Source organism: Vicia villosa, linkage group LG1 (genome assembly GCF_029867415.1).
Source record: "Vicia villosa cultivar HV-30 ecotype Madison, WI linkage group LG1, Vvil1.0, whole genome shotgun sequence".
Lineage (NCBI taxonomy): Eukaryota > Viridiplantae > Streptophyta > Magnoliopsida > Fabales > Fabaceae > Vicia > Vicia villosa.
This window is the reverse complement of record NC_081180.1, coordinates 102,235,202-102,252,863: the sequence shown is the minus strand read 5'-3', so window position 1 is coordinate 102,252,863 and position 17,662 is coordinate 102,235,202. Positions and strand designations below refer to the sequence as shown.

At 31.1% G+C, this 17,662-nt stretch overlaps 1 protein-coding gene across 1 annotated transcript; it reads left to right on the top strand.

The window, feature by feature from the left end:
• Positions 1-13,307: 13,307 nt before the first annotated feature.
• Positions 13,308-17,435, top strand: LOC131613616 (synaptotagmin-3). Its single transcript, XM_058885273.1, has 12 exons — positions 13,308-13,565; positions 13,762-13,860; positions 13,952-14,002; positions 14,132-14,255; positions 15,025-15,143; positions 15,225-15,326; positions 15,429-15,503; positions 15,932-16,008; positions 16,111-16,360; positions 16,468-16,839; positions 16,932-17,060; positions 17,153-17,435. The coding sequence occupies exons 1-12, from the start codon at positions 13,455-13,457 to the stop codon at positions 17,279-17,281; spliced, it is 1,638 nt and encodes a 545-aa protein (XP_058741256.1). The 5' UTR covers positions 13,308-13,454; the 3' UTR covers positions 17,282-17,435.
• Positions 17,436-17,662: the final 227 nt, after the last annotated feature.

Below are 17,662 nucleotides of genomic sequence, written 5' to 3'. Positions count from 1 at the left end.
ACTTTTTTTAAAAGTTTAACGATGCATAAATTTTTAACTGTTAGTCCGTTTGATGTGCCGTTTCGAGCACAGTGAAGCTAATTAAGCGATTTACGCAATAAAATAGTGTTTTGAGTTGTGACTCGATTTTATTTTAAAACACTTGATTTAATTGGTTGTGATGGTTTATGCGTACAAATGCACTGGTGAATGTTTTGACTATTAACTCGTCTTGGTTGTGATTGATGATTAATATACATGTGTTGCTGATGTAAAATGTATATTTGAGATGGTTGAAAAAAATAGCATAACTATTGTGTGGCTATTGTTACTGCATCGGTTGATGATTATGATTGTTCAGTTGTTTGGTATTGATGATTAGCATGCGGTATGTGATGCATGCATTTCATAATCATGTTGTGGGCTGTATCCCTTATGGTGGTGGGACAGCGGTAGCTAATTCCCATTGTGTGGAATTGGTGAGAGAAGTAGCCGAATTTTTATGGTGGTGGATCGGTGAGATGGGTTATCCCATGTTTGGTACCACATGCATTTAGTTGCATTGCATTAGGTTGTTGTGTATAATTGTAACATGAATGGAAGTAGTCCAATGTTATAATTTGTGTGTATTTGGTATGGATGATTGTATCTGATGAATGTTGCTAAACTATCTGAATATAATTGAATTTGGGTGAATGATGTATGAATGAAGTTGTATTGTTTATATTCCTATAACATTTGTTAATGCGAATGAAACTCACCCTTACTGTTGTTATTTTTTTCAGATTGAGGAGTAGCTTGTGTACTTGGTGAGGATTAGCTCGTCAAGTAATTTGTTAGAGTCAGTTGGGTCTGTGTCATGCTCTGGTCGTGTAACACTGGGGACGTTATTTTAGGATTGGTTGATAAATCCTTGTTTTGTTTATGGTTTATGGTTGGATCATGAGTCTCCGACTCTGGATGTTTAATTATTCAGTTGTTAAGAATATTCCGCTGTGTTAACATGATATCTGAATAATTTTTGGTTTATCGTTCCTTTATGGCATGACATGAATCTTTGTTTATCTTATTGGAGTTGTAATACCCTTTTTCATGTTTACTCTGATTTTTGTTAACTTTTCTGCGGGGTCTAGAAGGGTGTTACATATACCTCCTTAGTTTCCATAATGAATTGTTATGCAATAAGTCTTCATAGGAGTTTGATATTCGCCAAGGTAAAGATTATTGAATATGACTCGTATTGTTGAGATAATTATGGGTTGTTGAGATAAGTATGGGTTGTTAAGGGTTTAACTCATATTTTTTAGATGATTATGAATTATTGAGATAACTATAGCTTGTTGAGAGAATAACTCATATTATTGAGATAATTATAGGTCGAGATAATTGTTTGTTAACAGAAACCAGGGCCGGCCATCCCCAAGTGCAACATAGGCTATAGCACTAGGCCCCAGATTATGGGGGGGGCCACGTCAAGTTCATTCTTTTTGCTTTTTATATTATTTTTTGTGCTTGCTTATCCGTTCTCACTCGGTTACTTTTTTGGTTTCCACTTTTACTATTTTTAGCAATACAAGATGCTTGTGACTGTGTGCCATCACAATAAATTAAATACATTAAATTTATATTAAATATGGTATGTTTAATCTTTTGAAAAAGTTTAAATCATTTGTTTTTAGACAAGGTGTATATATAATTTAGTTTGATTTGGTGATAGAAAATAAGTTAGTATTTTTGAGTAAAATAAATATAAATTAATTAATAGGTATTCTTTGAACTCTAAAGTTTTAGAGTGAGATATTATCTCTTCAACTTAAAATAATTTATATAGAAAAGACAACATTTCTATTTATTTTAATTTCTTTACCTCACCGTTTTTTAAATCTTAATCATTATATAGAACTAAATTTTATTACTTTTCAAAGCTCAATAATAAAACAATTTTTTGCGTCATTTTCACTCCAACTTAATTATCATCATTAATTTAGAAAACAAATAGATTCAATTTGTCTATTTATCATCATTCTAAATAAAATATAACTCAAACAAATTAACATGCTTTTAAACGGGCTCCAAATTTAGTGGAGTCTAATTATTTCTTTTTTAATTATAAAATAAAGGATTTTACACCTATTTTTTTTTATAAAAAAACAAGTGTAATTTATTTTCAACAATCTATCATTTTATATATGTTTTTTTAAAATCAAGAGTAAAATTATAATTTATAATTTTAAAATTTTTTTTGATCTAGAACAGGGCCCCAGGATTGAATGGGCCGGCCCTGACAGAAACTAGAGATTAGGGTTTTAGATAAACTAAAACCTCGTATTATATATATATATATATATATATATATATATATATATATATATATATATATATATATATATATATATATATATATATATATATATATATATATATATATATATATATATATATATAGGGGACGACTCAAGTGAGAACACTTGGTTATAAAGAGAAATGAGAACAATCAGTTATAGCCCTTAGATTCTATTAAATAAAATTTGTGGTATAGATTATATCTTACTTAAAATAAACATGCGACTAAATGTTATACATAATCATTTTTCTCAAATCTCAAAATTAATTCAAGAATCTTTTATGAATAAAATTAAATATTTCTTTCTTAAATAATTTTAGTTTTAAATTATAAAAAATTATTTAGAAATAAACTTACATAATTTTTATAATAAAATATTTTCAATAATAATTTTTATGAGAATGTTTTCACTACAATTTCAAAAAATAATAATTTTTAAAAATTCATAGAAAAAAGAAAAAAATTTAAATCTAATTTTAATGAGTATTTATTTAAACTATTTATTTTAAATAAATTTAAAATAAAAAAATTCTGTGTCAAAGAAATGTGATGCTAAAAAATTCATAGTTTAAAAAAAAAAACTATAACATACAAATATATATCATACAAATAGTGATATTGTTAAAATAATTTTATAATAAAATCTGATATAACTATTTCTATAATATTTATATTTACAGATTTTAAAATGCAATATTGTTAAAAATAAATAACACTATCAAAAATAGCATATATTAAAGATTCCTTATTTTGATATTTTTGAAAAATATAATTTTCATAGCATTACAAATATTTGATAAGAGAAATAAAATACGTGCATTGAATTTTTGTGATGATTATATGAATTGAAATTAAAACGAGATTGAAATTTAAATTAAAAATAAATAGTTTAAATTGATACTTATTAAAATTTGATTTATATATTTGAATCTTTTTTCTATGCCTTTTTTTTTATAGATTTTATTAAAATATTACAATTTCAAATTATAGTGAATAAATTTTTATTAACTCATTATTAAAAAATGTTTTTTATACAAATTATGCAATTTTACTTTATTAGAATATTTTATAATTAATGTTTAACAAATACTAAATATAAATATCTTAGAGAAGGAAATATTTAATTTTATTCATAAGAGATTCTTTAATTAATTTTGAGATTTGAGATAAATGATTGTGTGTAACATTTAATCGCATGTTCATTTTAAGTAAGATATAATCTATACCACAAATTTCATTTAAGAGAATCTAAGGGCTATAATTGATTGTTCTCATTTTTCATTATAACCAAGTGTTCTCACTTGAGTCGCCCCCATATATATATATATATATATATATATATATATATATATATATATATATATATATATATATATATATATATATATATTTGTGCGTGTGACTTGTAACAATGTAATCCATATGCAATTCACAAGACATAAATAAAGGAAACTATAGTTACTCTATAATCGAAGACGTAGGTAATTTGGTCGAACTGCGTGAACAAAGCTTTTGCGTGTTTCTCTCTATTCTGATATGTATTCGTGTTAGTGTTCTAACAGTGAGATATCTTGAATCTAAATAAGTGTATTGTGTATAAAGTATTCTTCTATTTAATTAAAAGATATCAAAAGACAATATTCAAATTAAAAAATGTACAAATGGCCAGCATCGAGTCAGTTTCAAGCCAAAGATTTCTCCAATTTTTTCTATAAGCATATTCGATAGCAAACATGATTTCATGCAATTCAACTTGAAAAAAGATGCAAACTCCAATCTTAGTTGAAAAAACTTCTAAGAATGTTCCTAAATTATCTATAAATATCTCAACACAAGTTGATATCTCAAGATTTCCTCTTGAAGCTCCATTGTATTACACTTAATCCAATTAAAACTAGGAAAACACCAATTAATTTGTATGATTATACAAGAGGTAGGAGATCGAAATTTGATGTCAAAACTTTTAATAAATATAAACTCTTTAATTGAAGAGTACGTGAATCATTTCAAAGAAGTATGTGTCATATACACATATTGTTTAACATGAAGAATGTCTCTATTAAAATCAATATTACCATTTTAAAACCTGATATTATTTATCATAATTACTATTGTTTACATTGTTTTTAAGTTAAAATAATTTTTTATTTTATATTTATAATAATAATAAAAGTTTAAATGCATTTGTGATCCTTCTATTATAATTTTTGTTAATCTTTTAACCATTCTTTAAAAACAGTCAGCTTTTTTATTCTTCTATTTAATATTTTTTGGTTTTTTAGTCCCTTCAGATTAGAAAAGATGACAGTGATGTGTCATTGATGAATAGGATAAAAATAAAAAATTAATATTAATTAATATGTTGTATGATGATTAGCATAGAAAAATAAAATAAAAATATTAATTAATATTTACAATATTTTTTTTTTTAATAAGCAATTCGGATCTAGCGGGTTTCGAACTTGAGACCTTGAGAGGAGCACACTCTCAAGACCCAAGCAATTCACCGCTAGACCACACACACACTTTACAACATTATTTGATAATAATATAAATAATATATTCAAAATAAAATAAAATAAAATAAATTATATTAAATTTTTAATTTTTTACAACATTTGTGCCATTACTTATAGTTTTTTTTTAATATTAATTATATTTTTTAGAAATTAATTTGAGAAATTAAATAATTAAAAGTTTAAAAATGGACAATTGTTGCTATTATGGTTCGAACCTGTAACCTAGAAATCAGGATGAGAGGTCCAATTAGTCAAAGCTTAGGCCAATATCTTCTTGGTCACATGCTCAAACCATGTTTGCAACAATTGGTTATTTTTGAACTTTTAATTATTTAATTTTTTAACAATTTCCAAAAAATATAATTAATTTTAAAAAAAGTATAATTAATTTCACAAATGTTATAGTAAAAAATATTAACATTTAATATAATTATTTTATATTTTATTTTAAATTTCATAGGTATAAATTTATATTCTTATTAAATAATATTATAAATATTAATTAATATTTTTAATTTTATTTTCTTATCCTAGTCATCATGCCACATATTAATTAATATTAATTTATTACTTTATATCCTATTCATCAATGTCATGTCACTACTACCTCTACAAATCTGAATGGGGATAAAAAAAAATCTATAAAATATTAAATGGAAGGATTAAAAAGTTGATTTTTTTTAATGAGAGATTACAAAAATTAAAAACTAAAATAGGGGGATAAAAGTGCATTTTAGCATGATAAAAATTTATCAATAGTTAATATTAATAATTGAATAAAATTATATTTCTATTCTTTATCATTTTTTAATGTATACAATTGGTCTAGTACGACAAATATTGCGGGACAAAATAATTTTTTTAAAAAATATTAAGGAAAAATATTATTTAATTAATGGATATTAACAAAAGTAATAGCATAAAATCGGCAAAAAAGTAATAACAATAAATTTGATAACAATGTGTATGTATTAGTTACTTGATTCGAATTATTTGTCAATAATAATCCGTAAATCTTAGCTTAATTGACAAAGAGTTTGCATGTACTTCCTGCTATCAGACCGGAGCATCAAGATACATAATTACTTATTGTAGTTTTTCTATGATCTCGGTTCACTACTTCACTTGTTAATTAGATATGTCTTCTATAATCTTGGTTCACTACTTCACTTGTTAATTAGATATGTCTTCCCAAACTAAGAGGTTGTTTGTTAATTTCCCTCCATTTGAAGCTTGTGTGAATCTAATGTAAACATCATTTTCTACCTCTAATCTTTTTTCTATCTTTCAACCAAAATATAGTCTTACCCGAGCCCTAAAATCAACCTCTATCACAAGAATGACATCAAAGTTGTCTTAAGTTTTCAAAGGCTCTAAATAGGTTAGTCATGGTTGAAATGTGATAAATCAAACATGGATCATATTTTGTCATGGTTTAACCATGACAAATATTTTAGAAGGTCTTTTTTAACCATGATTTAAACACGTCAAATTTTGGATCATGTGTGATAGTTTGCCTTACACGCCATCAAATACAACCCTGCATGACACGTTTATAATATGTTTGAATGAATGATTTTAACGAGGGTAAGTAAGTTTTTTAGAGAATTTAAAATGATTTGTCCAAAATATATTTTTTGGATAAATAAATATGGATCATTGTTAAAATGATGGAGATCTATGAATTATTTTGTCTAAATTAAAATTAAGAAATTTTAAATGACACCTAAAAAAATTTAAATACCACTTTCACTCTATTTAATTTGAATGTCAAATTGGTTATCATTAATATTTAAAATTTTGTAAGTTGGTCCTATTTTTTTTTATAAAATTTCAAATTGACTATAAATTTACTTAAAATTCCAATTTGATCCCTAAAAAATTTCAAAATTTAGAATTTCAAATTTACTCCTATTTTTTAAATTTATATTTTATATTTGACCAATACCTTTAAAATTTATAAAAATAATCCAAAAAATCTAACAGTGGATTTTTTAATACTTTATCAAAATAGAATAAAGGGAATTTGTTCTGGACTGATCAAAATAGTCCCACATTTCTCGATTGATGCCTTTTTTAAAGAACAAAACTGTGAGGGTTCTCACACCCAAAATAGACAATACCTCATAGCCGCAGTGACGTGAGCTTGAGGTTGACAAAAACATTTGTGTTGTCTATAAGAACTTGAAGTTTGCTTTGTTCTCCTTAGCCTCGAAGGGGGAGGATTGTTTTGGACTGACCAAAATAGTCTCACATTGCTTGGGAATCGAGACTAAGGGTAGTTTATATATGACATTCATACACCTAACTATTATTGCAGTAAAGTGCAAGCAAAAGATTTGGAAGAATTACTCTGGGGTTTATCGTGTCCACAAAGAATGGTTGGATTAGAATTCCATTCAACGGTTTCTTCGTTTATGAGCTCGGGTTAAAATGAACATAAAGTAAAAAGATATAAACAGGAAAATAAATACATTATTTGGAGAGAATTACTTATCAGGCCTGAATATATACTACTCATCACAAACTTAAACCTATCGATCAGTTGTACTCAACCTACGATACTCGTCATTACCATCATGTATCTCTCACATCAGTGTTCATCTCTGAAGCACCAATGAGTCGTATCAAAGCCAAGGTTATCTCTAATGCAAAGTTGCGAGAACATCTGTATTCTCGCGTCGGCGATCTCTCCCATGCAACTCAAACACTGAAGCATTAAGATTCGATACAAAGTGATTGTTAGCTCTAAATCCATCTCTAGAATCTAGAAGCTAATAGAAATCTATCCCTAATCAGAATCTGTGAGGCATATCTCTACAGCAACACAAATCCAAACACAAATGCAAAAAGATTATGGAAGATAACAATAATGATTTGTAAAGCAAGTTTTATACAACGCCATAAGCGATAAATATGCATAAGTTCAAAGTAAATATACAAACAAAACCCAATAAAAGAGAAATACACAAAGAGGAGAAGAGATAAACCAAATATCTCATGAGTTGTCAGCTTCGATTGATGAGCAATCCACCTCCTATCATCCAAATGCACGACCCGATTGTTGTTTTCTAAGTTAATCTAACCTAGGAATGAAAATGATGAATTTGGGACAAAAACTCCCCAAAAACATAACTTAAAAACTAAACTACATATAAACAAAATTCTCGTAGCCGCACTAAGCAAGCTCACTGCGCTTACCGGGCTTTGATTTATTAACAAGCTAAACCGCCTCTGGAGGAAAATATCTGGGCCTGAAAAAGTGACCGCGCTTAGCGACATGACCGCGCTAAGTGGGCTTCAAAACTCAGCTCTGCCACTAAAAGTGAAAGTGGTAGTGCGCTAGGACTTGGGAAAAGCGGTCTCTGCAGAATTTTCTTCCTTATTGATCTAAAACTGCACATTCGAAGTCGTGCCTTCGACACTTTATTGCTCGAGGCCCTAATACGCTCAAATACCTGCAAAATGAAGGAAAAATGGTCAAGAGGTATATAAATGAATAAAAAACTCAAGTATACTATTATTTACACAAAATTTGGGGTTTTACTACAAAAATCGAAAAAACAGAATCAATAAGTGCCACAAATATATACTCAAAATAATGACATTTTGGCAGTTATAACTAACCCAATGAGGTGCCTTTTTAAAAGGACAAAGTCGTGAGGGTTCTCTCACAGCCAAAGCGGACAATACCTCGTAGCCATAGTGGCGGAGGCTCGAGGTTTACCAAAATAGAATTTAATTAAAGCATTTGAGTACCTAGAATTCTAAATTTCATAAATATTTCTAATTACCTCATCAAAACGCACCATTAGTGATTTTTGGGATAAGTGTGATATGATATGGTTACCTTATTGTAAACTTGTCCTTCTATATGACATTGTTATCCGCATTGCTATCATTTGACACATCAAAGAAGAATCAGTAATAAATTGTCTAATTGGAATTCAATGGTTAACACATGATCATCTCCAATGTCTCCATAGTTGCAAACTCCTTAAAATTGGCCTCATTTGGTTCTATTCGCGTGGTTGTGATTTCAAATTGGCCTCCAAAGATCAACAAGATGAGAGGACTTAATAGAGATTCTGGTTTTTATCTAAACCAGTGCCAAAGATTTTGAGCAAAGTTGCAGTCAAATAAAAGGTGTTGGATACTCTTAGAGTCTTCCTTGCAAAGAGTGCACCAAGAAATTAAGTGACAACCCATGTTCATCAGAGTGTCATCTGTAGCTATCTTGTGCTCCATCAATTTCCAAATGAATAAGGACTTGGAGGGAGGAACATCTTTACTCCAAATGTATGAGGCTCGGGGGAAAGTGTTTAGAGGTCTATATTTAAACCCCAATGAAATATGACTCAATCTCCCAGCAGCAGAGTGGTGCCAAATTATTTGATATGGCTCCTCATGATCATGGAGGCTTAAAATAGGAAGCCTGTGATCAATTAATGGAAATAAATTATCCCAAGAAGGAGGAATGTTCCACTGGTCATCCAGGATAAGCTCTGACACCTTTGTATGTGTTAATACCTTGAGTAGCAAAGAAGCCCAAGTCATATTCCAAGTAGAATGGTTGGCCACTCTAAGTATCTAACTAGAAATTAATATCCTTACCATTTCCCATGATCCAACAAGAGTTATTAGAAATGATATGAAGTTCAAATATAATGCCTTGCCAAATTTAAGAGAATAATATGTGGTGTTTGATGACTCCATTGGATCTCATAGACTTGGCCTTCAAAATTTTAGCCTAAGGCTCCATGCTTGTCAGCATGTCCCAACTCAATTTGAGGTTACTAGCTTCATTGGGAGTGATACGTGATCAGAGACCAAGACCTTCTAGAGAGAGATATATGAGAGCAAACGTTCTTCCAAGCAACCATAATTATCTTTCTCTTATTAACATTTCCATTCTAAATAAAGTTACTAGATGAACTTTCAATGCTTTTGAGGAGAGATATAGGCCAAATGTAAATTGAGATTGAGTGGATTATCATGCTATGGATAACCGACTTCACAAGCATGACCATACCTCCCATAGACAAAATAGAGCCCTTATAGGATGCAAGTTTAGAGATGATTCTATCAGTAATGTGTTGCACGTATGAGGCCTTAACTATGCATTTGAAGAGAGGGACTCCAAGATAGTTGCAAGGTAAAGATCCTATGGAAAAACCAGTTATCCTGGATAAATGGTTGAGCCTAGAAATGGGGATGAAGCTATAGTAGATTTTAGATTGAGTTATTCTAAATATTTAGCCTGATGCAAGGGAATAAGTGGTAAAAAAATGTTTGTAAGGGCATTGGTGTTGGTAGTGCTTCCTGTATAGAAGAAGAATATATAATTACAAAGACCACATGTGAAGGAATATTGTTATGCCTACAACCTTTGATTAATTGGAGTTCATCAGTTGAGACAAACCTATAAATACCCATGCTAAAGGCCTCTTCTACAATATAGAAAAGAAGAGGAGACAATGGTTCATCTTGCATCAAACCCTTGGTGCACTTAAAGTAGTCATTTAAAGTGAAATTGAAGAAATAGAAAGAGAGGCAGAGGATAAGATAGATTGAATACAATTATAGAATGGCTCATTGAAACCAATAGTTTAGGAATGCTGAGAAGGAAACTCCAAGTTAAAGTGTCAAAGGCCTCTGAAATGTCAACTTTCATAGCTATGCCTCCACCTTGAGAGCTCTTATGAAATTGATTGACTACTTCATAATATAAACAGATGTAATCTCTCACATTTCTACCCTTGATAAAGCCCTTTTGTTCCCTAGAGATTAGGGTAGGCATAATTTTGGCAAGTCTGCCAGTCAGGAGCTTAGAGATAATCTTGAATTTGAAGTTGGCAAGATCTATAGGTCTAAAATTCTCCATAGTGTCTGAATCATTACTCTTGGGAATGAAAATTAGGGTGTTTGAGTTATAATTAGGCATGATCGATCCTGATTTGAAAAATTGGAAAGTGGCCTTATACATATCATTCTTAATTAAATCCCAATAAGTTTGGTAAAAAAACTCCACCAAAAACCATCAGGGCCAGGGGAACTATTCTTATAATTGAGACTAAAAATTGCTTTTTGAATATCCTCTTAAGAAGGTATCATAGTGAGCAAAGTGTTCAGGTTAACTTCAAGAAACTCGGGCATGGCCTCTTCTAGAGCCTTGAATCTTTGACTATTGTCTGTAAAATACAAAATGTTAGAGAAATAATTAACAACATGTGTTGACATGTTCTCTGGATCTTTAATGATGCCATTGTCGTTTCTCAAATAAGGAACGATACTCCCAGAGCTTTTGATTTTTGCCATTCTACGAAATAAGGCAGTGTTCCTATCACCCTCTAGATGCTATTTGATTGTTAATTTTTGGTTCCATAAGGCTTCTTCCATGGCTAAGAACTTTTTTCCACCTTAACCTGAGCCAACTTTTCTTGAGATATAGGAGAATCACATATGCCATCTGCAGGGATTTGAGCCTAAATTTGATGAAGTTTGTCTATTGAGGACTTGACCAATCTATTAATATCACCAAAAGTATCTTTGTTCCAAGTTTTGAGAATGATTTTGAGAATTTAAAGTTTTTTTAGAGGATGAACATGGGTGTTCGAACTATTTTTGATGAATTCATGACAATGGTCATGAAGAGTCCACATGGTGACAAATTTAAATTGATACATACAATTTTTTAGGAGTAAAAATGGCCTCAAACAAAATAGGGTAGTTGTCAGACCTTATCTTGGGGAGAGTGTAGACATTGACTAATAAGAAAGAAGAAAGCCAACTCTGAGTGGAAAAAACCTATCCAGTTTTCTGTCCACAGACCCAGATCCAGACCTACCAGTATACCATATGAAAAAGGCATATTTGGTAGGCAAGTCAACAAGGTCATTATTTGAATGCCAAAGCTAAAAAATATCAATGTAATGGGCTCTATTGTGGGTGAACCTTCCCCTATGACCATGAGCCCCAAGAATAACATTAAAGTCCCTAATGAAGCTCCAAGGGACCTTGTGAGAGGCTTGAATGTTAGATAGGTATGCCCATAGGTTTCTTCTATGCCTGTGAAAATTAAATGCATATGTTGCAACAATGCCCAGATGAACACAATTTTGAACAATTAAAAAAGTAACAAGTTAATCAATTATGAAAATGACTAAAGGGTTCAAAGGAACCACAAACTTGGAAGGTTGTTGTCTCTAGAGTTGACTACAAGAAGCTTAAGACCTAAAGAATCAAAGAACTTGGTGGAAAGATTAGCAAAATCCATCCATAGTTGAGCTAAAAGGCAAAAATCAGGATTATTTTATTAATCAAGTTATAACGTAATTCTAAGACTAAATATTATTATTTTTGTATCATTTCCAACTTATGTATTTTATAAAAATAATGTGTCTTGTGAAATTTTTATACTATTATCCGGTGTTATGCCGTGTTGATGAATATTATTAGATATTATATGATGTGTTTCATCCATTTTGTGGGTTAGAAATGAGTATAAATGTATTGAATTATGTTACAATATTGACTTTTTTTTGTTGAAACACAACCTACGAATCCGACCCAACCCAATCCAACCCATAAGTAAACGGGTCAATTCAGGTTGGTTTTGATAATAAAATTGCGGATTGGACGGTGAATTCAACCCATTAAAATTTTAACGAGTTGAATAATGGGTTAGAGTAAATCCGATTCGATCCAACTCATATATACCTCTACTTAGGTTTGTTTTTGTGTTTTTGCACTTTTGCTTCATTTATGTATTGGTTGTTTTTTTTCTTTTTTTTTAATGATTTTAATAATCTCTAAAATACTTTAGTGCTTACTATCTTATAACTTTTTTTTTGGTTGGCTCCACTTTATAAAAATATAAAGACAAACTTTAAATCCAAAATTCAAAAAAAGTTTTAAAAAAAAGCTAATTTTCTTTTAAAAAAAATAATTATAAACCCATTTCTTCCTTTCTAAACTTTAACGTCTTCTCGTCCTTAAACTTTGATACAATCCTCCCACCAAAAAAAGTTTTTCATAAAAAGATAAAAAACAATCTTTATTTGTTTACTTTATTTCACAATAGACGTGTGAATTGACAACATTTGGATTACAATTCAAAGTTCAAACAGAGAGGCATGATAAGGACACACTATACATTATGACCAAATAAATGAAGTTAGAGCCATTTTCAAGTTACTCACATCACAGAGCAAGGTGTTTTCTTGTTTTGGCGCTTTCGTTACAATATCAAAATCCAACCTTATTAATTCTACTTTTCTTGCCATTTTCACCACATTATTTAATTCTTTTTCTTTTTTCTTTTTTTATTTATTACTACCTCCGTTCATTTTTATAAGAGAAAATTCACTTTTTAGATTCATTGAATAATCAATGTATCTAGTCTATAAAGAGACCAAATACATTAGTTATTCAATGAACCTAAAAAATGACTTGTCTCTTATAAAAAGGAACGGAGGTAATTTATAGTTTTCTTCGCCACCCTCTTCAATTTAATTTCCTACGTTGGAAACTGCTAAACCTTTTTCCTCAGACGTTGTTAGTTCAAACAAAACCATCATTTCGTCTCTTCACCATTCTTTCTTTACTCTCAAATGGGTTTCTTTGCTACTTTCTTCGGTTTTCTTGGTTTCGCTATCGGAATTCCTCTTGGTCTTCTTGTTGGCTTTTTTCTCTTTGTTTATTCTGAAGCCAAGCCAGTCAAGGTTAACTCCTTCTTCTTCTTATTCTTGTTCTTCTTCTTCTTTTTGCATGTTCATTTTTTTCCGATTCAATATAGCCCATTGTTGATATAACTGTTTTTGAACTGAAGTTGGGTTTTAGATACCCATTTTCATTTTGAATTCTGGGTTTGTTTCAAAATTTGATTTTTTTTGCTTGAACTTTTTTTGAATGTTGCAGGTTCCTGTTGTTAGACCGATTAGTGAATTAGGTCCAATTGCTGTGCAAGAGCTTTTACCTGAGATTCCTCTCTGGGTTAAGACACCTGATTATGAACGAGTTAGTTTTTGTTTACTTACTTGTTCTTCTCAGCTTTGGATTTTGATGCTGTTGTTTTTGATTGGTTGTTGATATTTGAATGTTTGATCAGGTTGATTGGTTGAACAAGTTTTTATTGGATATGTGGCCTTTCTTGGAGAAGGTATTTGACTGATCGTATGGTAAAGTTTGCGTTTTTATTATTATTAGATGATGATGATGATGATGATGATGATGATGATGATGATGATGATGATGATTGTTCAATGGTGTTTTTTGTTTTTATGCACAGGCAATTTGTGGGGTGATTAGAACTACAGCAGAACCAATATTTGCTGAATACATTGGAAAGTATCAGATCAAAGGAATTGAGTTTGATCAATTGAGCCTTGGTACTCTTCCTCCTATTATCTGCGGTAAGTCGATCTTTTTGTGCGATTTTTTCGTCAAAAAATCCGAAATTCAACTATTTTATAAGAAATTTCACACTAAGACATATAGTTACATATTATTGTGTGTCATAAGAGTCGAGTAGTAGAGGTGCAATCAAGTTCTCGAGATCAACGGAGAGGTTGTGTTTGGAGTCCTGGAGTTCTTATCGCTGATTATGATTTGTCATCCTGTGTGCGAAAATTGACATACCAATTGAATGAAATTACTGCGTGAAAGTACTAATGAAGACAGAGTCTTCTTAAGTTTTCATAGGCTCTGTTTAGATTGACCACGGTTTAAGTGTGACAAGTCAAATAGGGGCCCTATTTTGTCATGATTTAACTGTTACAAATATTTTATGAGGCTCATTTTAGCCATGGCTTAAACGTGTCAATTTTTGGGCCCTGTGCGGTAGCCCGTATTACACTCCCTCAAAGACGGCCCTCTGAAGAGTCAATTGACATTATATTAGCTAGAGTAAGGAAGAACATAGAGTTCTGCAATGTAATCCCATTGACATGTGCCGTAAAATAAATGTTTAAGAATAGATCTACATATTTCAAATATGAATCCTTGGACTTTTAAAGTACGCATGCCCTTTAGAACATAATGAACACTTGAATGGTTTTTCATGAGGAAACAAGCACTTCACATAAGTTTTACCTAATACTTTCTGCAACCTATATGATATTGTAAGCTAAAGGGTCTAGTCTAATATCTTATTTATTTTTTGCCGTCATTGTAATTCTGCAGGTATGAAAGTTTTGGAAACAAATGAAAAGGAATTGGTCATGGAACAAGTTATCAAATGGGCTGGCAACCCAAACATAGTGTTGACCTTGCATGTGTTGTCTTTGAAGATCAAAGTTCAGGTCAGATAAGCCTGCCCTCAATAAAATATTATAATTGTTAATGCTCCATCCCTTCTAGAAATTCATTTTGATTCTTCTCAGTTGGTAGACTTACAAATATTTGCAACGCCGCGGGTAACTTTAAGGCCTCTGGTGCCGACACTTCCATGTTTTGCAAAGATTGTGGTGTCTTTGATGGAGAAGGTAAGGGGAATATTATATTCAAGCTAATTTCATTTCCCGGCTTTTATTATTTAAGAGAGGAAATCGCTTCTTATCTGATAAATGATTATGTTCCTTGTCCAGCCTCATGTGGATTTTGGAATGGCGATATCAGGAGGGGACATCATGTCAATACCTGGTCTTTATAGATTCGTTCAGGTGCTGCCATTTTTTTCAGTAGTTGATATACATTTTTAAACTCGTATAGAAATTTGAATAAATACCGACAAACTTACACTTTGTGTGATTTGTTTTCCTGGATTAGTCCTTTTGTAAACTTTCTCGCAAATTGAAGTTTCCTAGTTGTAATTTTCATTAACATCGTGAAATTCATTTGATCACTACAAACACGGGAATTTTAGAAATTTGGTGGTTTTAGTTTGTGAAAAAGTTATCACTCCTATGCACATTTGATGTTCAGTTCTTTGATGAATTTGTCAGTTGTTTACATTCCCCTACACAATTCTAAAAAGTGTTATCTTTGTTGTTACCTTCTCGCAGACATATTTCCCCCCCTTAACTTTCAATTTTCAAGACATTTCATAATTTATTTAGATTCGAAAACTAACAACTTAAGTTGCTCACAGGAAACAATAAAAAAGCAAGTTGCAAGCCTCTATCTTTGGCCTCAAACTCTGGAAATTCCTATTCTTGATGAATCAACGTATGTTTTATAAAATATTAACTTGATAGACTTCAAGATTCTATTTCTACTACAAGTCCACAAGTTTGTGAGCTTTGTAAATTTCTCTTCACATTTTTACAGGGTGGCGATACAGAAGCCTGTGGGAATATTACATGTGAATGTGGTTAGGGCAATCAAGCTTTTGAAAATGGATTTGTTGGGAGCTTCTGATCCGTATGTCAAACTGAGTCTGACTGGTGACAAACTACCCTCGAAGAAAACTACTATCAAGAGAAAGAATTTGAATCCACAGTGGAACGAGAAATTCAAGATTGTTGTGAAGGACCCTCAATCTCAAGTTCTCCAATTACAAGTCTATGATTGGGACAAGGTTTTTCTTATCTTCTTCTCCCGGTTACTTGTTCAAATATTGGTATAAAAGCATTTGTCATGACAATTTATTCCTAGAATTCAGATTATTATGTGAATTAAGTGCAGGTTGGTGCACATGACAAGCTGGGAATGCAGTTAGTCCCTCTAAAGCTGCTTAAGCCGTACGAGAATAAAGAATTTACACTTGATTTGCTGAAGGATACAAATATCAACGAAACTCCAAATAAGAAGTTCAGAGGACAAATTGTGGTGGACTTGACTTTTGTTCCGTTCAAAGAAGATAGTATGAAATTCGGTGGATCTTCGGAAGGATATGTTAGAAAGGATAGTGGAATCGATAGTATATCCGATGATGAGGTCCAAGAAGGAGCAGGTTTGCTTTCCGTTGTGATACAAGGAGCCGATGAAGTTGAGGGAGACCATCACAGTAATCCATATGCAATACTCACCTTTAGAGGCGAAAAGAAAAGGACAAAGGTAAAATTTCCCCTTCGGTCTCAAAATCAATTCATTCAAAATAAATTTTTATCACTGACAAAACCAAATGCATGTTATTTTGTTGTTTGCAGACGATGAAGAAAACGCGTCAACCGCGTTGGAATGAAGAATTCCAGTTCATGCTAGAAGAGGCTCCTCTACATGAGAAGATACACATTGAAGTGATGAGCAAGAGGAAGAGTTTCAGTTTTCTGTCGAAGGTTTCTGTTCCTTCATTATAACTTACAAGTCATTTCATTTTTGTCTCGAGTAATTTCATTTGATATCTAATAATTTTATGGTTTGTTTGCAGGAATCGTTGGGGCATGTGGAGATAAACCTGAATGACGTGGTGCATAATGGTAGGATTAATGATAAATATCATCTGATAAATTCAAGGAATGGAGTAATACATGTTGAGATAAAATGGAAGGTGGCTTAACAAACAAAACCAGCTGTGTATAAACTGAGTATTCTTTGTAACAATATTTTTGGTTTCTTACAGTGTATATCTGAATAGAAGAGACAAAGTACATTATTTATACATATGGGATATACTAACATTCACAGTTTTTAGATCTCTATTTTTACTGAAATTGGTCCTATATTGCTTAATCCACTTGGTCTAAAAACATAGGAGGAGCGTTTGGAATTGATTGCACATCTAATGAACAAGAATAGGGGACCAATAAGGATATTGTGGTTATGGACTTTCTGATAACCTAAAATACCAATATGCAACTACAAGTCTACGCAAGGAGAATTATCCTCCAGTCCCACCCTACATTTTGACCTGACACCCCCACATGAGGGCTGGTATTGA

Bases quoted from the DNA above. Each gene is read 5' to 3' on its own strand.
- LOC131613616 (XM_058885273.1), top strand. From the start codon at position 13,455: ATGGGTTTCTTTGCTACTTTCTTCGGTTTTCTTGGTTTCGCTATCGGA. The intron at 14,256-15,024 runs GTAAGTCGATCT...GTAATTCTGCAG, and splicing joins TCTTCCTCCTATTATCTGCG to GTATGAAAGTTTTGGAAACA. The intron at 16,840-16,931 runs GTAAAATTTCCC...TGTTGTTTGCAG, and splicing joins GCGAAAAGAAAAGGACAAAG to ACGATGAAGAAAACGCGTCA.